The 26,619-nt window shown below is 37.1% G+C and overlaps 1 protein-coding gene across 5 annotated transcripts in view; it reads left to right on the top strand.

Annotated features, from left to right (window-relative positions):
* Positions 1–26,619, top strand: part of IQUB (IQ motif and ubiquitin domain containing) — a 60,963-nt gene that overhangs the window by 1,981 nt on the left and 32,363 nt on the right. For 3 of the 5 annotated variants that reach the window (XR_012512038.1, XM_003921034.3, XM_010343553.3), the window contains exons 2-6: positions 12,331–12,731; positions 14,972–15,106; positions 21,581–21,742; positions 21,827–21,999; positions 22,190–22,345. Coding sequence is in view for 4 of the 5 variants with exons in the window: in XM_003921034.3 (XP_003921083.1) it covers positions 12,335–12,731; positions 14,972–15,106; positions 21,581–21,742; positions 21,827–21,999; positions 22,190–22,345 (1,023 nt within the window). In the remaining variant the exon portion in view is untranslated. Of the gene's footprint in view, positions 1–12,327; positions 12,732–14,971; positions 15,107–21,580; positions 21,743–21,826; positions 22,000–22,189; positions 22,346–26,619 lie in introns of those variants that run through there. The other 2 variants (XM_074379136.1, XM_010343560.3) reach the window with 2 other exon arrangements.

Raw genomic sequence — 26,619 nt, forward strand, 5'->3', positions numbered from 1 at the left:
ATGATTGGCTTTTACACTGAGGACTGTGTGTCCAATTGTTTGCTATCAACAGTTACAGATCTGTCTCATTTATGCATTTATGGATGAATTTATGTATTTATGTTTCATGTGAGAGGTGTTTCGAAGCATATCAGGAAAGTTGGAAACTCCCATAAACAAAAAGATCGATAAATGTCACTACCTAACAATCTAAAACCTCTATATAGTAAAAGAAAACATAAACAATATCAAACATATAATGAGAAATATAAGTACAACACACAACAAAGGGATATTTAATAATTAAGACTCATAAAACACTATGAGGATGTAAGGAAACAGTCAAGGGACAGTTCTTGTGGCTGTAATAGAAAGCAGTTTGATGGAATTTAACAAAATTAAGATCTGTATGCCCTTTGACTTATCCATTCTAATTCTGGGAACTCATTTTCAGTATACTTACACATATATACGGAGATAGATGTATAAGATATTTGTTGTAGCACTATTTTTAGCAGTAAAAAACTAGAGGCAGCTTAAATGTCCATCAATAGAGCAACAGTTGACCACAATGTGGCTTAGCCTTGCAAAGAAATTGCTGTGAAGTTGTTGAAAAGAATGTGGCAGAATCATATTTTACATCAAAATAAATGTTAAACACATATATAGAAACAAGTCGTAATATAGTATTAAAGTTTAAACAGAAATATAGTTTATGAAAGACATTAGTATAATTGTAAACAAATTTAAATGTATATATATAATGTAAATGTAGCTTTATAGACAATTCCTGGAAAGGTAAACTGCCTAACAATGAGAAATAAAATTAGAGTGTCTGGAATACTTTTACTTCTTATTTTATCCCCTTCTGTTCTGTTAGATTTTTTTCTAGTAAGCACATATTACTCTCTTAAAAACAACAACAAAATGAACAATAACAATAATAAAAAACAATTTTGAAAAGTCTTTTCAAACCGTTGCTTTCCAAACTGTTTGGGTTGGAATTTTACATTTTACACTTCACACTTTAATATGTTTGCTTTGTTATTTACATTTAATATTTGTTGCAATGAGAGTTTGTATATATTTATGTATGCAAGTAGAGCATATTAATATATACATATGAGAGGATATTAGGAAACAACAAAATTAGCTCCTTATTCTAGATGGGTGAAGAAAAATATTGCTGAATATTTTCTACTCTATTTTAAATCATAGTCATGTTTCTCACTTAAGAAAAATAGACATTCTCTGTTAATGTATCTGACGACAAAGTTGTTAAATTCTGGATCTGACTACCACTAACTTACCATGAGGCATTCCTGGGTCTTAGCTTTCTCATCTGCAGGGAGATCAATTTTTAGACTTTGTCTTAACCACTAGGACCCCTTTTCTTTTCTCTCTCCAAACCCTCATGGACTCCTACGCTAAGATATAGCACAAGTTAGTGGTTAAGGGCATGGCTTCTGGATCTAGACTGCCTGGATTTGGATCCCAGATCTACTGCTTACTAGCTCTGTGTTCTTGAAAATATTACTTAACCTCTCTGTGCTAATTTCTTTATCTGTAAAATGGGCATAATAATACCATCTGTGAAGATTAAATAATTTAGTATAAGTATTTGCTTATATTATGCTTTACTTTAAAAGTATTTTTTCTCCTACTATGTAAAATGAGTAATTATGTAATACCTAGGAGACATTATTAATGTGTAATTATCATTAGCTATTTGGAAATTTTAGAAATAGTTAATTACTAATTAGCTAACATTTATTTTGTGCTTATTATACGCGAGGCACTGTTTGCTAAGTACTTTATATACATTATTTTATTTAATTCTTGCAAGAACCTTTGATGTTAAAACTACTAATATCCGGGCCGGGCGCAGTGGCTCATGCCTGTAATCCCAGCACTTAGGGAGGTCGAGGCGGGTGGATCACGAGGTCAAGAGATCGAGACCATCCTGGTCAACATGGTGAAACCCCGTCTCTACTAAAAATACAAAAAATCAGCTGGGCATGGTGGCGCGTGCCTGTAATCCCGGCTACTCAGGAGGCTGAGGCAGGAGAATTGCCTGAACCCAGAAGGTGGAGGTTGCGGTGAGCCACGATCGTGCCATTGCACTCCAGCCTGGGTAACAAGAGCGAAACTCCGTCTCAAAAAAAAAAAAAACTACTAATATCCCATTTCCCAAGTGAGGAAAGTGAAACGTAGGTTAAGAAACCTCTGTGTCTCAAAGTCATACAGCTGCTAAGTATCAGGAACTGTGAGGAGTCTGGTAATTTACTCTATGTACAAACTAATGAGTTAGTCACTGTTTCTTGGATGCTGGGTCAAAGGACACATAGCAAGAGAAGTAGCCAGCACTTCAAGTTTGTGCCAATTTCCCAAGCCCCCAGTTTCGTGCAGGGGAAACAGAAGTGAGCCTACATGGATGCCTGGACATGAGGAATTTACTGCTTCTATGGTAAACCAAAGAAAGCCTGCTCTTTGTTTCAGTGAGAACACATCTCAACCTTTGCAGTTTCCTGGTGCAAACACAACCCTGAGAAATGGCCTGGGTAAACAGTGATCCTGGCCTTGAATTTTTGTCACACTCCACAAGAACATGTAGGGACACTCAGGACCCATGGCTGATTGCTTCTCTCAACATGAAGTTGTTAAGTCTGGATTCAAACTCAGGTGGGCTGGCTCCACAGTCAACCCTCCTGAAATGCCACTTCAGGAAACCAAAGCTGAGAATCACTGTACTGTATGGCATTGAAGTCATGACTTAGAAACCTTAGAATTTCTTGTTTTTAGGTTGAATAAATGCTTATCACTGCTAACCATTATAAACACAGTTGCTAATCACCCTTTATAAACAACTAACAGCTTGAAGACATTAATTATTTGGGTCATATATTCATATCATTAATGACCTTCTATGAACCTTAGGCACTACTGTACATACAATTGACAGGTTATAGAGAGCTATGATCTCTCTCTCTCTCTCTCTCTCTCTCTCTCTCTCTCTCTCTCTGTGTGTGTGTGTGTGTGTGTGTGTGTGTGTGTGTAGTTTAGACAGGGTCTCAGTCTGTGGCTCGGGCTGGAGTGCAGTGGTGAGATCTTGGCTCACTACAACCTCCCTCTCCCTGGCTGAAGCGATCCTCCCCTCTCAGCCTTCCGAGTAATTGGGACTACAGGTGCGTGCCACAATACAATGCCCAGCTAAGTTTTGTATTTTTTTGTTGAGATTGGGATTCACTATGTTGCCCTGCCTGGTATTGATCTCCTGGGCTCAAGAGATCTGACCACCTTAGCCTCCCAACGTGCTGGGATTACAGGTGTGAGTTACCCACACCTGGCCCTCATCTTGTTTATAAGGAGATAGATTGCTTGGAGGAGAGCAATCTAGGACACCTCACATATCAAAACTAGAGTGAGATGAATATAAGCATTAGAAACCATAGCAACAAGGAAATGGAGGCAGGTGCACTGAGGAGGAAGGTGGAAGGGTATGGATTTATCCAGTACCTATCAAAGGAACTTTAAAATATGTGGCTTCTGTTTCTGGCTGCATTGATTTCATATGTCTCATGGCTTTAAATACCATAGACTTCTGACTCTCCCAATTTCCAGTCCAACATCTTCTCAAACCTTCAAACTACCAACCCAGTGTCCAATGGGCACCTCAAATTCAGCATACCCCAAACCTGACTGATCTAACTTCTATGCATACCTCTTGCCTATCTCAGGCTTCCTTTAGTTGAAGTTTTCCTTATTTCTGCAAATGTAGCTCTATTTTTCTGGTTACTCAGACTAAAAATATTAGCAGCATCCTTGATTCCTCTCTTTATCTCATAGCCAACATCTAGTTCATCACTAAATCCTTTTAGCTCTATTTAAAAAACATATCCAGAATCCAGTCAGCACTTTTCACCATCTCCTCTCTATCAGCCAGGTCCACTTCACCTCATGTCAAGGTTACTGCAATGGATTCCGTAGACCCCTGATGTCCTACCAGCTTCCCACTCCTCTGCCTTACACAATCTAATGCTGTCTCTCCACAACTTCGTCTGTGGCTTCATCTTCTATCGTTATTAACTCACTGCTCTCTAGCCGTGTAAGGTGACTAGCTAGTTGTTCTTCAGATATGTGATGCTTCTCATTTCTGCTTTTGTCCTCATGCCTTGCTTATATTTTCTCAGTTCAGCCTCCTGCTCAAATGTCATCTGAACCAGAGAGGCCTTCCTTCCCCTCTGTATATAGTTAGCAAAACTTGCCGCTCTACTCTGTCATACTCTCTCCTGATAATCTCAAATGTTTTAGCCACCTTCTTTGCTTTATTATTTTGCTAGCTCTTATCTTTATCTGATCCAGTGTATATTTTACTAATTTAGTTATTACTTGTCCATTTTTCTCACTAGAATGTGAGCTTTTTTTACTGCAAATCAAAATCCACGCAGTAAAAACTTCAAACTACCAACCAGATCAAAAGCCCTGCAGTTGGCCGGGCGTGGTGGCTCATGCCTGTAATCCCAGTATTTTGGGAGACCGACGTGGGCGAATCATGAAGTCAGGAGTTCAAGAACAATCGGGTCAAATAGTGAAACCCTGTCTCTACTAAAAATACAAAAAATTAGCCAAATGTGGTGGTGTGTTCCTGTAATCCCAGCTACTCAGGAGGCTGAGGCAGGAGAATTGTGTGAACCTGGGAGGCAGAGGTTTCAGTGAGCCGATGTTATGCTATTGCACTCCAGTCCGGGCCACAGTGTGAGACTCTGTCTTAAAAAAAAAAAAAAAAAAAAAATCCCTGCAGTAAAAAAAGCTTATATTCTATAAAAAAAGCTTATATTCCTCTAGTGAGGAAACTGGGCAAGTAGCAACTAAATTAGTAAAATATATACTGGGTCAGGTAAAGATACGTATCAAATATAACAACTGTTCAATAAATATGTATAATGATTATGTATCAACAAAAATTTAAAAATTTTTGAAAAGCCTTGTCCATGGCTGTGTGTAGAAACATAGAAGTGTCTCTACACACAACTAGAAGGGGGACTGGTAATGAGTAGGTACCCAATAAAAATTTGCTGACAGCATGAATGAATTCAGCTACGGCCAAGGCTTTTAAAAAATTTTAACATTTTTGTTGATACATAATCATTATACATACTTACGATATTTGATACATGCATACAATTTGTAATAATCAAATCAAGGTAATCAGGATCTCTATTACCTTATTATTTCTTTGTTCTGGGAATATTCTAAAACTTTTCTTCTAGCTATTTTGAAATGTAAAATAAAGTATTATTAACTGTAGTCACCTTACAGTGCTATCAAACATTAGAACTTATTCCTGTGTAAATGTATTTTTGAATTTCTTAACCAACCTACTTCATCCCCCCACCCCGCCACTTTCTTGCCCGTCTCAGCTTCTGGTAACCATTCTGTACCTTTGTGAGATCAACTTTTTAAGCTCCTACTTATGAGTGAGAACTTGTGATATTTGTCTTTCTGTGCCTGGCTTATTTTACTTAACATAATGTCCCCCAGTTTTACCCATGTTGTTGCAAATAAAGAATTAAAGAAATAAAGAATTTCATTCTTTTTTATGGCTGAATAATATTTCATTGTGTGTATATATGCCATATTTAGTCGGTGGTAGACATGTTGATTGGCTATTGTGGATAGTGCTGCAGTAAATGTTCTCATGTTTACTGCATCTATCTCTTCAATATGCTGACTTTCTTTCTTTTGGATATATACCCAGCAGTGAAATTGCTGGATTATATGGTAGAACTATTTTTAGTATTTTGAGGAAACTTCATACTGTTTTCTACAATGGCCATAGTAATTTGCATTTTCCACTAACAGTATGCTACCAGTCCCCTTTCTTTGTATGCTTTCCAGCATCTGTTATTTTCTTTTTGACAATAGCGATTTTAACTGAGGTGAGATGATGTCTTATTGTGGTTTTGATTTGCATTTCTCTGATTATTAATGATGTGGAGTACTTTTTCATATACCTGTTGGCTATTTTTATGTCTTCTTTTGAGAAATATACAGTGATTATATTGATGAAAAAAATAAATTAGGGTGTAGTTGAGGTATGATTAGGAAGGCCTCCCTGGAGAAATTTTATTTGAACTGAGACATGGAAGATGAGGGGGATTAGTCATAAAGATTTGTAGTAACAAGCCAGGCCCGGTGGTTCACACCTGTAATCCCAGCACTTTGAGAGGCTGAGTCAAGCAGACCACCTGAGGTAAGGAGTTTGAGACCAGCCTGGCCAACATGGTGAAAGCCTGTCTCTACTAAAAATACAATAATTAACTGGGCGTGGGGTTGGGCACCTGTAATCTCAGCTATTTGGGAGGCTGAGGCAAGAGAATTGTTTGAACCAGGAGGCAGAGGTTGCAGTGAGCTGAGACTACAACAGTGCACTCTAGCCTGGGTGACAGAGCCAGAATCTGTTTCAAAAAAAAAAAAAAAGAAAAGAAAGAAAAAAAAAGACTTATAGACAGAGGAAACATAAAATACAAAAGCCTCAAGGGGGATATCAACCCTAGATATGGTAAAAGATATGGTAAAAGGTGGGGTTGGTTAGAAGATGAGCTCAGAGAGGCAAGGGCTACGTAAATTTAGGACCTTGAAGGCCTTGGTGAGTAGTTTGGGTTTTATTCTAGAAAGCATTTTATTTTAGAGGTGTTTAAGTAAGTTTGAGAGGGGCATGGTATGAATTTCCTTAAAAAGTATTTCTCTGACTATTGCAGTAGTACTATCAAAATACGACAGGGTGACAGACAAAAGTAGACTGAGACTAAATTATCAGGTCAGTATTGACAGTGCTTTTAGAGCGGCTGGATAATAGGTGGGTAAAAGGAAAATAAAGGATGACTGAAAGTAGACCTTCCTTGGTTGTGTTATATTATTGTTTTATTACACTGTTAAATATAATTTACTCATGTTACAGTTATGAAATTTATTATCTTAGGCCCATTGGATCAACTTTCATGCTTTGGTGGGCATTCAAGCTGGTTTAATCTTTTTTCCACCTTATTAGTTAGATATAGGCATGCCTTCCCCTTTAGGCATCTATACCTTGGGAGTACTTTTAAATGTTGTGTCTATTAAATGGGGACTTATTCATACAGGGTAGTGTCAGATGGAAGCTAACAAAGTTTCAGAGCATAGGTGAGCAAGCATTGTTCTTGTGGGCTGTGGGAAAGACAATGCAATTTATTTTGTGAAATGGTCATTCTTACTAGATTGGTATGAGAATAATCAGTAGATGCTGACTCTCAGAGGCTTTTTTGGTGTTGGTCTGTGGATGATTCTTATTCCTCATGGAGGACAGTTTCTCCATGGTTCTCTAGCATTTCTACTTAAGAGACACTGACAGCTTTGTTTTGAATTTTCTTTTCAAGGATATTTGTATAGTGAACAGTCTTAAAAGATATAGGGTCTCTTTCTAAAGCAGAGGTCAGATTTATCTGTCTAGTATAATAACAATAATGTCTTCCTCTCAGGCAAAGGTTGGGCACATTTGCTTGCAGTCCGTTATAAAGGATTGGAGTTTCTAAGCTTGGGGTTCCTTAGCTGTGGTGCAAACCCACTGTGTGTATAGCATCTAATTGGGCCATTCCACATTTTCCTTCTGGGATTTGGGAGCACAGGGATCCTATGTGAATATAAAGCTCATGCTATCTGCTGTGCCATGAGTAATAAAGTCCTTTGTCTCTGACCCAGGAGACTTACCTATTCTGACAGCATTCATGAAACTATGGCAGGCTAAATTGTTAGCTTGTCGGTAGGATGAAATCTCAGACCTGTCATAATTCTTAGTTCCTATTCCTAAAGAGGCTTTAGCACTCTTGATCACATACTCTCCCAGCCATCTTGTGTTTTTCCTACTCTACTAGCCTATGATGTCTTAGTATATAATTTCTGAAACAGGTAATAAGTTTACATTGTTTAAACATGAAAATATTAATACATTGAGAATTCTGGAGCCCACCCTTCTTCTGGCTACTTTCTATGCACTTTGCCCCTCATCAGGTAACTTGTTTTCTTAGTTTCTTTCATGCTTTTCTGAATGTTTCTTTTTCCAGATAGAAGCAAACACAAATATGTATTCTTATTTCTCACTTAATGTATCTTGGAGTGTGACTTTTGTCAACATATAGAGCACTTCATCCTCCTCTTCTTTATTAGTTAGGTTCTTTATTGTTAAGTATAGCACAAGGTCAGAAAGCCACATAAAACACATACCCAGATTAATGAATTATGATAAGGTAAATGCCCTTTTCATAATTTTAATCCCTCGCAACAGATATGCCATATGATTATTTTGTATTTCTCTGTGTGTGTGACTTTGTGACATTACTTTTATACAGCCAAAGTACATTTATATTTACCCATATATTTTCACTTTCTTTGCTATTTATCATTTCCTGTACCTCTGACCTTACATCCGGGATCAGTTCTTTTTCCCTGCCTCATCAGTTTTCAGTAATTGCTATTGTTATTGAAATTCCTGTAGTCTTAGTTTTAATAGTATACTTTTTTTTTTTTTCCTACTGAAAGGAGCATTAGTTGCTTTTACTTTTTGTTATAACTTTCTGGTAAGTGATAATCTAGAAACAACAAAATTTACCCTCTTTTGTCTGGAGTGTTATGCATTTTAATAAACACATATAGTTTATGTAACCACTACCACAAATGAGATTTTGAATATTTCCATTACATAAAAAAATCCCCACTTCCTTCTGTAGTCAACTCATCTTTGCCCTGAGGCTTTGGTGTATCTTCTAACCCTAGGATTCATCATATAGAGTCAATAGTACACAGCCTTAGTAGAGTTGGCTTCTTCATAATTTGAGCATGATTTGGGTTTCATCCATGTTGTTGTGTGTACCACTTGCCTTTATACTTACTCACTAGCACTTGCTATTAGAGAGCTTTAATCATATTATTTTAATTATTCTAATAGGTAGATAGTACTATCTCATTGTGATTTGAAGTTCCATTTTTATAATGACTAATGATATTGAGCTTCTTTTTATGTGTTTGTTCTCAGGACTGAGACAGGGGTGAAGCAAATGATGCACCTAGGCCCTAAATTCTAGGAGGCATTCATTTTCAGGCACGAGTACAAGTGTAGAGCAGTGCAGGCACTTCTCTTGCCTCAACCTCAGCCTGGCCTTGCTTCATTGCCTTCTATATGTATTCTTTGCTGAAGTGTCTGTTTAAATCATTTACCCTTTTAAAATATCATTTTTTCTTATTATTCTCTATATAGTCTGGGTATAAGTCCTTTAACAGATATGCATTTTGTGAAAAGTACCTTCCAGTCTATGATTTGTCTTTTTATTCTCCCAGTTGTGTTTTCTGAAGAGCAGAAGTTCTTGATTTTGTTGCTATTGCTGTTTTTAGAAGATACCATTTTGGCCAGTTTGGGGTGAGGATGACTCCTCAGTTAGAAACAAAAGCATTACCTCAGACTCTCCAAAGAAGGTAGATGAGTATGTTGCCAGGAGTTAGCCCTTCATTTTGATACTCTCTTTCTAATCAGATCACTAAGCTCTGTTATAGGATAAAATCATCAAAATGAAGTTTTGTTTGTTTGTTTGTGTGTATGTGTGTGTGTGTGTGCGTGCGGGTGAGAGCCCAAAAAAGTTTCTTGACCTTTTTAAAAATTGAGCTATTGTTCACCTTTTTCTCATTTCACTTTTTCCACCTCCTATTTGCTTTAGGATTTAAAACTGTGTTTTTGTTTTTTGATTGCTGTAGTTGAGATTTAACTATGCATATTTAAGTAACAAAGTCTAGGGTTAAGAATATATCCCGCTTGGAATGGGAGGCCATTATTTTACGTGAAATAACTCAGAAACAGAAAATCAAATACTGTATGTTCTCACTTATAAGTAGGAGTGAAATAACATCTACAGTTATGAACATAGAGAGTGGAATAATAGACATTGGAGACATGAAAGAATGGGAGCATGGGAAGGGCATGAGGGATGAGAAGTTACTCACTGGGTACCATTTATACCATTTGGGTGACAGTCACAATAAAAGCCCAGACTTTGCCACTATCCAATATATTAATGTAACAAAACTGCACTGTACTTGAACTCCCAAAATCTATAAAAAAACAAAACAAAACAGAATAAGGATTTGAGACAGGTTGGTTTTTCCCTTCCCAATTACATATTACTGTCTAATATTTCAATTTACTATCATTTTGTATTGACAGTATTTGTTTGGATTTACACATGTGTTTATGGTTTTACACATTTACTTTTCCGAGTGGCACTTCAGACATCCTTTGAAATCATTTTCCTCCTTTGAGTATTTTCTTTAGAAGTTCCTTTAGGGCAAATATTTTGGTGGTAACGTAGTAACTAACTTGTAAATGCTTCTGTTTTCTTTCTCGAGAGCTAGTTTTGCTAGGTGCACAATTCTAGGTTGATAGTTATCTTCTTTCAGTTAGCCTGTTGTTACATTGGCTCCTATTTTTCTGATAAGTCTGCAATGATTTTACTCTTCTTTGTGTTAATGTCAGTAAATGAATATGATTCAAAACAGTAGATATTTTCTTTATCACTGTACTTTCAGGACGTTTTCTTTGTCTTTGATACTCTGTAATTTTATAACAATGTGTATGGCTACTAATTATTTTTATTTAACCTGTTTGGTATATATTTATATTATGCTTCCTGGATCTGGGGATCCATATTCTTTTATCAGTTTTGAACATCTCTCAGCTATTACCTTTTAAAATATTTTTCCTGTCTGGGCATCATGACTTACACCTGTAATCCCAGCGCTTTGGGAGGCTGAGGCAGACAAATCACTTGAGGCTAGGACTTTGAGACAAGCCTGGCCAACATGGTAAAACCCTGCCTCTACTAAAAATACAAAAATAAGCTGGGTGTGGTGGCACATGCCTGTAGTCCCAGTTACTCAGGAGGCTAAGGCAGGAGTATCACTTGAAACTGGGAGGCGGAGGTTGCAGTGAGCTGAGACTGGACCACTGCACTCCAGCCTGGGTGACAGAGCAAGACTCTGTCTCAAAAAGAATAAATAATACATAACAAATATTTTTTTCTCCTCTATCTTTCTATTATTTGCTTTTGGGACTCCATTTTAACATATGTTAGTTTAGAAGCTGGCAAACACTTTATGAAAATGACTTTTCACAGGTCATTTTTAGACTGCAAAGACCTCATGTAGTCTCTGATGCATCTTCTTTGTTGTTTTTTGGTTATATAGTACAAAATCACAACAAAATATATGCTTAGCAAAAATATGTGGGGCTTTCTTTTCCCTGCTTTTAGTCTCATATTTTTTTATATTCTATCTCTTTGCATCATTGTATATAAAATCATTTTATTTATCTTCCAGTTTACTAATTCTTTCTTCAACTCTCTCTAATTTTATACAGCTTATTCACTGACATCAACAATTATATATTTTTATTGCAGATGTTTCCATTTTAAAAAATGTATAATCTAGTAGCCAGACAATTCCACTGGCTATGGGTGAATTTATTTTCTCCATAAAGATTTGTGCTCAAAGTAGAAGCCCAGAGAGAGCTTTTCCACCTCACTACTGTTTCAAGGTGTCATTTTGCCCTTGCCTTTGCCATAGAAATCTTATCTTGGGGCTATCTTCCCTATCTTCTCTTCCTGGCTTCTATAGATGGGCTCCCTGCTATATTGGCCATTTGCTTCTGTGATTTAGCTCCTGCATCTGCAGCCTGGCTCTGGGATGCCCTGGACTATCCTGGCCCAAGCTTTTAGATGCTGTTGTCTTGTCCTCCAAACCCAGGTTCTTGGTTGCCATAGCTGTAGGTCTAGTCAGCTCCAAGCTTAACCTATATCAGTTGTAATAGGTATATTTGGGGGAGCAGAGGTCACTGCACACCTCTGCTACAATTTATAAGAGCGGAGTTACTACAAAAAGTGTATTCTATTCAGGGTTCACTTTGCTATAGAGCTGGCTGGTTCCTTGGAGCTTCTAATCATTTGTAATCCTAGAAGCATCCATTTAATCAGTTTTGTATTCAGAAAAAAAGATAATTCAAAAAGTCTTTTCACAAGGCATTCTTCATTAAATAAGGAAGAAATGACAAGAGATTTTAAAATATTTTTCCATATATTTGCAGAGTATTGCTGTCAAATTTATTCTTTTAAGCTTTTTTTTAAAAAAAATCTGATGCCATTACTGAGATAATAAACATTTTTAAATGAGCAATATTTTACTTGAATATTATGAATATTACTCTATGCTAGCAAAAAATTTGATTTTTGGTGTAGAAACTTTATGTAGTAAACGTGTTTATTTTTCTTAATTCAGGAAAATGTCTAGTCAGGAGGATAAATATGAAGCTCAGAATATAGATGATTCAACAGAAGAAACTGATGATGCTTTTGACACCGTCACTGTTCCAGTTCCCCCAGAAGAGCCTCAAGAGTCAGATCAAACTGAAGAGCATGAATCTGGACTAGAACAATTCAATGAGAGCCGTGCAATGCACGTTGAGGAGCAGAGTGCCCAAAGCTTTTCAAGTGTGGAACCAGACAACGAACAACTCATGGAAGAGGTTGTATCACCAATACAAGTTTCATATACTCCACTACATCATGAAAGGCAATTTGCAATGCAGAGTCCAAATGATAATAGTTTGGCATTTCTGGATAAAATAAAGGCTGTAAAGGAGTCTTTACAAGAATCAAAGGAAGATTCTCTAGCAACAGGTATTACCTAAGGAAGATAGGCTATTTCATTTTTTTGTTTTGAAGAATGATTACTTTTCCTTGTTGGCTTATTTTTGCTTGAAGATTTGTTTTATATTTTATATTCCTTTCCCTTATCCACCAAACTCCCAGAGTTACATTGCTTGACTATCTTAACTATTTATAAAAGTCTCTCTATTCTGCAGTATCTATTTTTCATCAATGAATGACCAACATTAAAGTTAAAAATTGATATTTATTTACTTTTTTCAAGGAAAGTGGGTTTTTTTTTTTTTTTTTTTGAGACGGAGTTTCGCTCTTGTTACCCAGGCTGGAGTGCAATGGCGCGATCTTGGCTCACCGCAACCTCCGCCTCCTGGGTTCAGGCAATTCTCCTGCCTCAGCCTCCTGAGTAGCTGGGATTACAGGCACGCACCACCATGCCCAGCTATTTTTTTTTGTATTTTTAGTAGAGACGGGGTTTCACCATGTTGACCAGGATGGTCTCGATCTCTTGACCTTGTGATCCACCCGCCTCGGCCTCCCAAAGTGCTGGGATTACAGGCTTGAGCCACCGCGCCCGGCCGGAAAGTGGGTTTTAAAAATGTTTAGGGACCTTGGAAAATGATGGAGAAATTGTTGACTAAAATGGGAATTATTTTGCGTGCCAATTTGGAATTAATCGTTGTACCTAAATAGCAAGAGGTAGATGGGAACTTGACAACAGATTTTCTAGTTTCGTATCCAGTGGTCGCTCATTTTATACATGATGTTGCTTTTATGTATTTCTATATTCTTTTTAGTGTTAAGTTATATTCTACTTTAGAAAAATCATGATTTTTCATTGTAGGTTAATTTTAAAGACATAAAATAATGTTGATGGCATATAGTAGTTTTTATTACATTCTTAATAACAGCAGAGTGGCAGCAGCAATGATGTGGTTACACAGAGAACCATTCTACTTACTTTAACTGACTGCTCCTTTTCCTCCTTGTACATGAGTTTTGAGAGTGTTTCTGCCTACAGAATGGAGAACATGAACTATGATTTAACAACAACAATAACAGTAGCTTGGTTTGGCTGGTAAAATGTAGCTTTTGAATCTAGTGGAGTAGTTAACCCTTGTGTAATGTGTCCATATAAGTAAAGAATGAAAAGAAGGGAGAGAAAACTAAGCCTAATTATACCTGACTGAAGCAGCTATCTTTCAATTTTAGTATTTAATGTAAATTTAAGTTTCATTTTTGGGTATTTCTGTCATTCCCTGATATTGTAACTTATAACAAACACAGGGTGATTTAAAAAAAAAATTGTTTTCTTGGTTCTGTTCCTCCTGAGCTTCACAAATCCTTTAACACATTTCTACTTCCAAAAGCTTAAGAAGTAACTACTATTAAAATTTTGAAATTTATTATAGTTTTTTGCACCAATAAGACAATTACAATAGCCTTCTTATAGTTTACCATCTGTGAAAATATTCTCTTTGTTGAAAGAGAACCGTGAAAACAAATTTTAACAAGCGCAGAGGACCTTAGCTTTACCAGTGTCTACTTAAAGGTTGCCATGCTGTTGATAAAAATGTCTTATTTAGCTTTATGAAAACTGTAATTTCAGGCATCTAGAAATACACAGAACTTTTTTGGTATGTAGTCTGCATTCTATACTTTATCTTCTTACATCTTCTCCATTAAAATTTGAAGTATATAGATGTAAAATAAAATAATTTACTCATATTAATTACTTTTTACTTACTGTATTTCCCTCCTATGTTAGTGAACAGGTAATCATTTTATAATGACTTTTTAAATTTTTTAATACGTAAGTATCTTGATTCTCTCTTTTCTAGAGGGGCTTGGGCCATATAATGTCCTTCTCTGTGAAAAGTAGTTATATTGCATTTCTAACTTCCAGGACACCCTCTGTGTCTCAAGTCTCTCTTTCCTAAATTCACTATGCAAAAATGCCTGATATTTATGAGAGGTTTCCTATGCTTATATCTGAACAATACATTGCCAGGTATTGAATATGAGAGCTAATTTCTGAGATTATGGATTGATTTTTCAAAGCAACTAAATGTTGGTCACTTTTCCTTATAGAAAATTAAAAACATGCTGTTATCATTGGGGTGCAGCAGGGAAACACTAGCAAGAACAACTTGCATTTTATGTAATTATTAACACACAGTTCTGTATCTTTTTGTGGACTGTCGTTTGCTGACCATATTTGACTGTAATTCTTTCTTTTCTCTTTTAATTTACAGTAAAAGTTGTACTTATTCCAGTGGGCCAGGAAATTGTAATGCCTTTTAAGGTTGATACCATTCTTAAACATCTCAAGGACCACTTTTCACACTTATTAGGTATCCCACATTCTATACTACAGATAAGATACTCAGGTAAGTTTGGAGGCTAATAAAACATATCAAGACTTCTAATTTTAGTGTGTAAACAATCAAGATCTTTGATTTTAAAAACTAAATATCTTGGTACTCATTGAATATTATATTGTGGTTATGCATTCACTCATTCAACACACATTTAGTAAGGACTTTATTCTAGATACTTAAGAAATGAAGATATAGAGAAACATGAAATAAGATTCCTGTTTTGAAATTATTTAGACTAGTAAGGAAGAGGATGCATGCAGTAGCTGCCTCATAACGTGTAAACGCTTCCACGGAAATATGCACAAAAAGCTGTGGGAACAAGGGAAGGAACTTAGTAGATTCTAGAAAGTTTCATTTAATTAAAGTGATAACACTTGTGCCAAGTCACAAAGAGGTGAGAAAATGTGGAAGTTTTGAGAAGCGGTAAGTAGTGTTGAGAGGCTGGAAGTATATTATATATGGGTAGCAGGTGGAGATGTGATTGAAAAAATGGTTGGTGAAAGAGATTGTATAGAACAGGAACAGGACTGGAAAGGATTTATAAGTATTCTGTGCATTAAGGTCAATTCTCATTTCCATGATGAGAAGTATATTTATATTTTGTGGATGACATTGAACAGCCCACTGAAGTTATATTAATCTCATGTCATATGAGGATATAGCCTTTATTAACTGTTACAGTTTACCAGACTAACAGACCTAAATATGTGCTTCTATAGAATATGCCTGAACAGATCCTAATATTTTAGTTTAAACAGTTTTGATATTGACTTATAAAGATGCCACTAAAAGTTTCCAGAGAAAAACAATTTAATTTCCAAATTATTTAAAAAAATCTATTATAGTAAATGTACTCCAAAAGTAAGATGTACATGTGTTCAGAGAAGTGATTGTTAAAACTTGATTCAATACACAAAAGCTAAAATTTAAATAATTGTTAGTAGTAATGATTATGACCATACTGTTGGTGTTGGTGATGAATTTATTGAGCACATACTGTGTGCTAGTACTTCCAAAAATGTTTTGCCTACGTTATAATTTAATCCACACAACAGCCTTTTGATGTAGGAATTACTAGTAACTTTTATTTTGGGAGAAGGAAGCTGAAACTCAAGAAACTTGTGCAAAGTCACAACACTGGTAAGTGGCAGAGTCTGAACATAAATGTAGGTATGACTCCAGAGGGAATTTGAAACTGCTGGGCATTAACTATAAGGTGAAGTTGAAAATTGGATGAGAGAGTACTTTGAGGTTGTAGTAACCAGCTAATGGTACTTAAGGATTTCTCTGTTCTTTGTACTTCATGACCTTTCTTCTTTAAGTACCAGGCATCACCACTGGGTAACAGGCTTATGCCAGCAGCAATTACAAAAGAGCTTGCTTCTATGGCAGCCATCCTCTAAAGTGCTTTTTGCTAGTACTGGAACTTGAGCTCCAGTTTGGTGGGAGTAAGCCCATTACAGAAATAAGTATAGAAATGAACAGGGCTCTGGGAACCTGTATTGCTTTCCTGTGGCTGTTCTAACAGTCACAAACTTAGTGGCTTAGAGCACCACATATATTTTGCTTATGGTTCTGGAGGCAAAAAAATCCAAAATTAATTTCATTGAGATAAAATCAAGGTGTCTGCAGGGCTGTTGTCCCTCTGGGGGCTCTGAAAGAGAATCTGCTTCCTTGCCCTTCCAGCTTCTAGAGCTGCATTCCTTGTTTTTCTTGGCTTATTAGCTCCTTCCTCCATTTTAAAAGCCAGAGCTGGAGCATCTTCAGATCTCTCTCTGCTTCTGTCATATGGCCTTCTCCTCTGTCATTCAATTTTCCTCTTCCTTCCTCTTATAAGGGGACTTGTGATTACATTTAAGGCCCAGCCAGATAATCCAGGAAAATCTTTCCAGCTCAGAATTCTCAATCAAATCTGCAAAGCCACTTTTTCCATATTCATAGGCCCTAGAGATTAGGATGTAGACATACTTGGGGCCATTATTCAACCTATCATAAGGTCCATATAACATTCATGTTAATGTTTTTTGAGATGGAGTCTCGCTCTGTCACCTAGCCTGGAGTCAGTGGCGTGATCTTGGCTCGCTGTAACCTCCGCCTCCCAGGTTCAAGTGATTCTCCTGCCTCAGCCTCCTGAGTAGCTGGGACTACAGGCATGTGCCACCATGCCCGGCTAATTTTTGTATTTTTGATAGAGACAAGGTTTCATTTTATTGGCCAGGCTGGTCTCAAACTCCTGACCTTGTGATCTGCCCGCCTTGGCCTCCCAAAGTGCTGGGATTACAGGCGTGAGACTCACAGCTGGCCCAAATGTTAATTTTTTAACTGAAGAATTTAGGGTGTGAAATAGAAACTCAGAGATCTTAGAATGTGCTTTCTTGAACATAGCCAAAATAGACTACAGATGTTCCTCATCTTATTATTGAGTCATGTCTCAGTAAACCCATCATAAATTGAAAGCATCATATGTAAAAAATGCATTTAGTAAGCCTAACCTACCTTAAATATACTCAGAACAGTTACATTAGCCTATGATTGGGCAAAATTATTTAATATAAGGACTATTTTTTAAGTGTTGAATATCTCACATAATTTATTGCATAATGCACTGAAAATGAAAAACGGAATGATTGTACAGTTACTTAAAGCATAGTTTCTACTAAATGTGTGTGGCTTTTGCATCATTATAAAGCCATAAAATTTTAAGTTGAACCATTATCACTGTAAGTTGGAGACTGTAGTGGTGTCTGATATATTTGAATGAGTAAAGCTTTTGCTGTGTTCACATTCCTAACTGCAATTTAGAAGGGCCATAAATTTGAAGATTAATATAGAGTCCATCAATAAAGTTTCCATGACACAAAACAGCAGTCAGTCACATAATTACTTTTTTGTATGCCTTAAAATAGAGAAAGAAAATTAGTCAGTTTACTGAGTACACTAGTGAAGGGGCAGATCGAGGAGGAGTGAGTAGAAGTTAAAACAATAGCATCATAAAAATTAAGCAATGTACACTTTTTCTAGCACAAAACTGAGGCTTACCTTCATCATGGCATGAATTAATTTACGTGAGTTTCTGGGTATGAAAAGAGAGAACGTAAGTGATTCTGCATATATGCTTCTCTGTGCTGGAGGTGATACGGTTTGGATTTGTGTCCCCATGCAAATCTCATGTTGAATTGCCTTCCCCAGTGTTGAATTGTATTCCCCAATTGTATTCCATCTTGTGTGAGGTGACTGGATCATGGGGGCAGATTTCCCCCTTGCTGTTCTTTGTAATAGTGGAAAGGTGTTTAGCACCTCCTCCTTTGCTCTCTTCCCCATTTTCCAGCCGTGTAAGCTGTGCCTCCTTCTTCTTCACCTTTTGCTGTGATTGTGTTTCCTGAGGCCTCCGCAACCATGCTTTCTTACAACCCATAGAACTTTGAGCCAGTTAAACCTCTTTTCTTCATAAAGTACCTAGTCTTAAGTAGTTCTTTATAGCAATGTGAGAACAGACTAATACAGAAAGTTGATACTGAGAAGTTGGGCATTGCTCTAAATATATCTGAATATATGGAAGCAGCTTTGGAACTGGGTAATGGGCAGAAGTTGGAACAGTTTGGAGGCCTTGGAAGAAGACAGGAAGATGAGGGAAAGTTTGGAACTTAGTAGAGACTTGTTAATTGTTGTGACCAAAATGCTGATAGTGATATGGACAATGGAGTCCAGACTGCGGTAGTCTAGATGGAAATGAAGAACTCATTGAGAACCAGAGTAAAGGACACATGTGCTATGCTTTAGCAAAGAGACTGGCAGCATTGTATCCTTGCTCTAGGGATCTGAGGAACTTTGAATTTCAAAGTGATGATTTAGGGTATCTGGTGGGAGAAATTTCTAAGCAACAGTGTTTCAAAATGTGGCCTAGCTGGTTATAACAGTTTATGATCATATGTATGAGCAAAGAGATGATCTGAAACTGGGACTTACATTTAAAAGGGAAGCTGAGCATAAAAGTTTAGAAAATGTGTAGCCTGACCATGTGGCAGAAAAGAAAAACCCTATTTCAAGGGAGGAATTAAAGCAGGCTGTAAAATTTGCATAAGTAAAGAGGAGCCAATGTTAGTGGCCAAGACAATGGGGAAAATGCCTCAAAGCCATTTCAGAGACCTTCATGGCAGTCTTTTTTGTCACAGGCCTAGAGGGTTAGGAGGGAAAAGTGGTTTTGTGGGCCAGGCCCAGGACCATTCAGGACACTTCTGTCTATGTCCCAGCCACTCGTTTCTGCTGTGGCTAAAAGGCATATCCCAGATATGTCTTAGGCTGTTGCTCCAGAGGGTGGAAACCATAAGCCTTGGTGGCTTCCATGTGGTATTAAGCCTATGGGTACACAGAGGGTAAGAGTTGAGGCTTGGGAGCCCCAGCCTGGTTTTCAGAGGATGTATGGAAATGTCTGGATGTCCAGGCAGAAGTTGGCTTCAGGAGCAGAGCCCTCACAGAGGACCTCTACTAGGGCAGTGCAGAGGGGAAATATACGATTGGATCCCCCACACAGAGTCCTCACTGTGGCACTGCCCAGTGGGGTTATGAGAAGAGAGCCACCATCTTCCAGACTCCAGAATGGTAGATCCATTAGCAGCTTGTACTGTGCACCTGGCAAAGCCGCAGGGACTCAGTGCCAGCTCTTGAGAGCAGCCATTTGACCTGAGCCTGGCAGAGCCACAGATGCAGAGCTTCCCAAGGCCTTGTGAGCCCACCCCTTGCATCAGTGTGGCCTGGATGTGAGACATGGAATCAAAGGAGATTATTTGGAGCTCTAAGATTCAATAATTGCCCTGCTGGGTTTTGAACTTGTATGGGACCTGTAGCCCCTTTGTTTTGGCTGATTTCTCCATTTTGGAATGGGTATGTTTACCCAGCACCTATGCCCCCATTGTATCTTGGAAGTAACTAACTTCTTTTTCATTTTATAGGCTCATAGGTGGAAGGGACTTGCCTTGCCTCTGATGAGACTTTGGTCTGTGAACTTTTGAGTTAATGCTGAAATGAGTTAAGACTTGGGAGACTGTTGAGAAGAGATGATTGTATTTTGCAATGTGAGAAGGACATGAGATTTGCGAGGGGCTGGGGCAGAATGATATAGTTTGGATTTGTGTCCCTGCCCAAATCTCATGTTGAATTGTAATCCCCAGTGTTGGAGGAGGGGGTCTATGGGAGGTGATTGGATCGTAGGGATGGATTTTCCCCTTGCTCTCTTCTCGATAGCGAGTTCTCATAAGATCTGATTGTTTAAAAGTATATAGCACCACCTCCTTCATACTCTTTCTCCTCCTCCAGCTATGTAAGATGTTCCTCATTCCTCTTCACCTTCTGCCACATTTTCCTAAGGCCTCCCCAGCCATGCTTCCTATACAGTTTGTGGAATGGTGAGCCAATTGAACCTCTTTTTATTCATTTTTTTGAGACAGAGACTTGCTCTGTTACTCAAGCTTGAGTTCAGTGGTGTGATTTTGGCTCACTGCAACCTCTTCCTCCCTGATTTAAGTAATTCTCTCTTGCCTCAGCCTTCTGAGTAGCTAGGATTACAGGCATGTGCCACCTTGGCCTGGCTCAGTTTTGTATTTTTAGCAGAGATGGAGTTTCACCATGTTGGCCAGGCTGGTTATGAACTCTTGGCCACAGTGATCTGCTCATCTCTGCCTCCCAAAGTGCTGGTATTACAGGTATGAACTACCATACATGGCCTAAATGCCTTTTCTTTATAAATTATGCAGTCTAAGGTAGTTTTTTTATAGCAATGTGAGAACAAACTAATATGGGGGATAGGGTGGATATTAAAATAATTATCCTTCCTCTTGATATGGGTATGTCCTGTACTTACATTTAACACTTTGCAGGTTTTTTTTTTTAATAGAGTGAATGTTTAGCATATTATTCTGCTCATACCATAGAATGTTTTTATTTTTTAAATGTTTATGGAGTTTCATGGTTATTATATATTTATATTCCTAATGAATTTAGAGTTATTTATAATGTAGCATTATTTATAATGATGAATCCTTGCTCAAGAATGCCATGAAAACTGTATTATGGAGTTTTCTTTACTAACATCAGAGCAAGAGGTAGAAACTATTAATAGAAACTATTCATACTATATTTAATAATTAAATGATATGTGTTCCTATGAGCACCTTTGATCTTTTCCATCTCCTTAAAATGAGACTATAATCAGCCATTTCTAGAAATGGTGACTATAATTAATAATAATTATTACATATTTGAAAATTGCTAAGAAAATAGATATTAAGTGTTACCCAAAATGGTAAGTATATGAGGTAATGGACAATTTAATGGCTTTATTTAGCCACTTCACAATGTATATATAGTCAAAACATGTTGTACGCAATATACAATTTTTATTTGTCAATTACAAAACAAAAAATAAAATCAATGAATAGCCATTTCTTTGTCATAAAACTTTAAAATTTTTTATTTCATTTTTTTTAGGAAAAATTCTTAAAAATAATGAGACTCTAGTACAACATGGAGTTAAGCCACAGGAAATTGCACAAGTGGAAATCTTTTCTGCAAATCCAGATCAGTATCCAGTCAAAAGAATAGTTGGATTAACTGATGTCTGTCAAATCATAACTGTCACTGTCCAAACTGGTTAGTTATTTGATGTCTTTTAGAGAAAGTATTTTTGAGTCCCTTCTTAGTTGAACTTTCATTCCTGTTGGTTTTATCTCTCAGGCATTGATCAATACCAGGAGGTAACTGTTGAGATTGTCAAATCTGACTTTCACAAACCATTTCTTGGTGGATTCAGACATAAAATAACAGGAGTAGAGTATCACAATGCTGGAACACAAACCATACCTAGAAAGATTCCTGAAAGATCCAGTGTATTTTGTAGGGATACACAGGTAATATATTATTTTTTTCCTTTAGATTTTTGAAGCTATAGACTCAATAACTGTTGTACTGTATGACTCTCTCAAATTTCTCTTAAGTAATTATATGGCAATTAATAAAGAAAATTAAATATGTAGAAAAACCCCCTAATGTGTGTAATATAGGGGATCCTTATTTAAATTTTTAATGTTTTTCTTTTAGACAATTTTTGAGAAAAATAAGCTCCAACAGACTACAAATACAGCATCTACACAGATGACTAACATTGGTGTATATGTATCAAATATGACTGATAAACTGGTAACACCCGGAAAGTATTTTTCAGCAGCAGAATACCATGCTCAAAGACTGAAGGCGGTAAGATAACCTTTATTGTGGATGAATACTAAAAATTTGATATATAAGCCAGTTGTTCTGAATGTGTCTGTTTCTCCAAGCTGCATTTGCTTGAGAAAGAATGCTCATGAGTATGGGTCATGTTTCACTGCTAACAGAAGCAGGCTTTATCTCTGGTGTTCCCCCATGTAAAGAATCAAAATCCTAAATGCTCCTAATCCTTCCTTTTCTCTTAGAGAAACCCAGCTGCTTTGTGTCTTTGTGTATTGCGTTTGGCCATTATTATCCTTCTCAACACTGCTGTCTCTTGGCCTTAACTCTTGTCACAGTAGAATCACCAAGGGAACGTTCCAGACTAATTGAAACCAAAGGGACAGTAGTCCATTTTCTCTAATATTAGCATAGCCCTTCCAACTCTGTTTTTTTTGCATGGTCTATCCTTTTTGATTCTTTTACTTTCAACCTATTTGATCTACCTCCTACCATCATTTTACTGTGAGTCAAAATGACCTGAAAGCAGTGACTTTAAGAGATTTTGCTTTTCAAATGACAAGAAATCTGGAGCTAGGCTATTCAGCCCAAGACCTTTAGAGACAAACTTGCAGTGAAAGAAAGTTAAGTCTGTTGACTTAATTGCCCTGAAGGAGAGAGTATACCAGGGGAACCATGGGGCTAACTTTGTAGCAGGCTTTATCAGTGCCAGTTACTCCAGTCTGATATTTCAGTCCAAACTAATTTTCTCCAAATAAAGGAATATGTGGAGTTATTATAGAATTTGGGGAAGAGTGAAGTTTGGGGGGGATTTAAGTGAAACAATATCCTAATAGTCTCAAGCAAAACACGGGTATGTATGAATGGGTCAATATCAGGTCTGGACTGGGAAGTGGATCAAGGTCATGTTCCCTTGAAAACAAAGTTAAAATGTTTCTTTGAAGTTCTCTGAAGTTCAGTGCCTGGGTTGTAAATTGAGGCTGCTTTTCTCTGTCAAAATGATGTAGAACCTCTAGGCAAGAGTGGAATATTTCTTACTGATCTAATTTCAAACAGCAAAGTTTCTGATAGTTTATGAATTTAGAGAACAAAGGTTCTCAGTGAGTAAGAAAATAGTAGTCACTCAAAGAATAGGATGGTTAAGACATTTCATAGTTGCAGAGTGTCCTTGAGAGAAATACTGTTTTTTCTTAATTTTGTGGCTGACCTTATTAGTGCCTGTTATTACAGCCTCATGATTTTTTACTTTCTCAGTCTAAATTAATTTTTACTTTCTTACTATACTGGGAATGGGTGGAGACTCTATGATGTTATCAGGATCATAAACTCCTTTCATCTTTCTGATCCATTAAACTCACTATGAGCTTGTTACTGTATGAAGATAAAGTGGTTGACTAATTTTCATCATGTCTGCATTCCATGTGAGAAGAAGGGAAAAGTCAAGGCAGCATGTTCCATGAATGCCACCTTCAAGGATTTCCCCAGAGAGCCCCACCCAGTGACTTCTCCTTGCATCTCTTTGGCTTGAACTATGTCATATGACTATCCCTATTACAAAAGTGTGTGCTAAATGAATTTTTAAAGTAGCATAATATTGCTCCTCAGAAAGATTCAGATCTTCTTAGTAAGAGGAAGTAAGGGAGAATGGGTATTAGGTAAGGAAATGGAAATTTTTGTCATTTTCCAAACTCTTAAAAATGATATTAAAAGTATAAATATACAAGGACAAAGAATACATGAGAAGAGTAAATGTCAGTATTTTTTTTTTTTGAAGCAGATGGAGAAGTGTTAACTTGACTTACTAGAGCAGAGGAAGTGAAAATCTAAATGCCTGCCAAGAAGCATGGCATCAAGAACCAAATAGATTTGCCCCATAGTCTTGCAAGGTGAATTGATTATTTTGTGGGAGGTAGAAGTGAGGTGTGACCTGTAAACACAGGGATTTGTTAAAAACCTGTACAGTTAGTACATTTCCATTTAATAAGTTCTTTTAACTTTGATTCCTTTCTACTTGGGTCATGTTTATTTTATTTTTTAATAGGTTTTGAATTCACTGCTTACTATTTTAAATCTTGTTTCAAGAAAGATAATATGTTTGACTACTGATATTTCTGGACTCATTATTGCCATTTCATCTTGTTTTATTTACTAATTATTCTTATTTAATTTCTTTAGCCTTTTCTTTTTGTTGATTAAATGTTTCTTTTTTTTTGTTCTTTCACAGTTCAGAAATAAGTATTTTATTTTCTAGTGGTTATATTACAGAAAAGGGTCCCAATCCGGAACCCAAGAGAGGGTTCTTGGATCTGGCACAAGTACTAATTCAGGGCAAGTCCACTGAGTAAAAGCAAGTTTATTAAGAAAGTAAAGGAACAAAAGAATGTCTACTCCATAGACAGAGCAGACCTGAGGGCTGCTGGTTGCCCATTTTTATGGTTATTTCTTGGTAATATGCTAAACAAGGTGTGGATTATTCATGCCTCTCCTTTTTATGCCATATAGAGTAACTTCCTGATGTTCCCATGGCATTTGGAAACAAATGTCTTGGCGCTGGTGGGAGTGTAGCAGTGAGGATGACCAGTGATCATTCTCATCACCATCTTGGTTTTGATGGGATTTAGCCGGCTTCTTTACTGCAATCTGTTTTATCAGTGAGGTCTTTATGACCTGTATCTTGTGCAGACCTCCTATCCTAAGGCTTACAATGCCTTAACTGTCTGGGAATGCGGCCCAATAAGTTTTCAGACTCATTTTACCGAGCTCCTATTCAAGGTGGAGTTGCCCTGGTACGCACGCCTCTGATAGTTACTCATACACATTTTTTAACAGAACTAAATTTTTATACTAAGTGCATATCTAATCAGGCTATATATCTTCTCCGTGAATAAGTCAAGAACCTTACTAAGCTTTTCTTCATTTCCTGCCCCCTCCTTTCTTTGTTTCCTCTTTCTAGAAGCGGTCAGGATTTTCACTTTATCCTTGGTATTTGGTAATCTTATATTAATATGCTTGAGACTTGGTGATGGACCCTTTCTGAGAGTTCATGTCTTGCTGTGGGAAATATTCCTCTATTATGTTTTGATGAATTTCTGTAATCAACTTTCCTCATTTTGTCTGGTACTTATTTCAGAAATATTTTGGAATGAGGCCAGACATGGTGGCTCATACTTGTAATCCCACTACTTTGGGATGCTGAGATGGACAGATCACTTGAGGCCAGGAGTTGGAGACCAAGCTCGGCAACAGGGTGAAACCCTGTCTCTAGTAAAAATGTAAGAATTAGCCAGGCATAGTGGCATGTGCCTGTGGTCCCAGCATGAGAATCACCTGAACCCAGAAGGCAGAGGCTGCAGAGAGCTGAGATCGTGCCGCTGCACTCTAGCCTGGGCGACAGAGTGAGCCTCTGCCTTAAAAAAAAAAAAAGAAAAAAAAAAAAAGAAAGAAACATTTTACATGGCTTGGATTATCTTTCATGTCTCTTATTTTTCATGCATTCATTTAAATTTTATGACTCTGTCCTAAAAAATTTTCTCACCTAATTTTCTTGCCTACTTATTACTTTTTAGCTTCTGCACATTCTGCAGATCAGCTTACGAGAAACTCTATCAATACCCATTTTTCCCTTCTGTTGTAGTAAAGCTTTATCTGAGCACATGGCTGCCTCACTGATGACCACATTTCATCACCTCCCTTGTGTATCAGTGAGGCCATATAACTAAGATCTGTACAATGAGATACGAGGGACAATCGTTCTAAAACTGCTCTTTGTTCCTTTTCCCTCTGTTTACTGGTTGGAAGGTGGTAAGTGGACCAGCCGTCTGGGACACAGAAGTAGGAAGCCATTTGTTGAATATGACAGAGTTTTCCCACCAGCCCGAAACTGCTTTGCTAATCCCTGAATTGCCACGTGAAAGAGAAAAAACTTCTGTGTTGTTGAAACAACTTTGTTTTGGTGTTTTAAATAAGTTTAACAGGTTTAATAGCACACAGGCTAATAACATATTCTATTAATTTTTTAAATTTCAAAAATAAAAATTTTGCCAGTCATTTTTCTTGGTTCATTATATTATTTTATTTTGATAGCCTTTCCTTTCTCTATGAAAATATTAACTATATCTAGTCTGCTTTTGTATTTTGTTTTGATTTACTCTAGTAGTAGTTCTAGTAAAGTTAACTACTAAAGTAGTTACGCTTTAGTGTAAGCATCATCTAGAGGGCTTCTGAATATTTAGAATGCTCTGCTTCCCCAGGAGTTCCTGATCAATAGCTCTGGGGTGGGGCCTGAAAATTTGCATTGCTAATAA

The sequence above is a fragment of the Saimiri boliviensis genome, chromosome 10 (assembly GCF_048565385.1).
Source record: "Saimiri boliviensis isolate mSaiBol1 chromosome 10, mSaiBol1.pri, whole genome shotgun sequence".
Classification (NCBI taxonomy): domain Eukaryota; kingdom Metazoa; phylum Chordata; class Mammalia; order Primates; family Cebidae; genus Saimiri; species Saimiri boliviensis.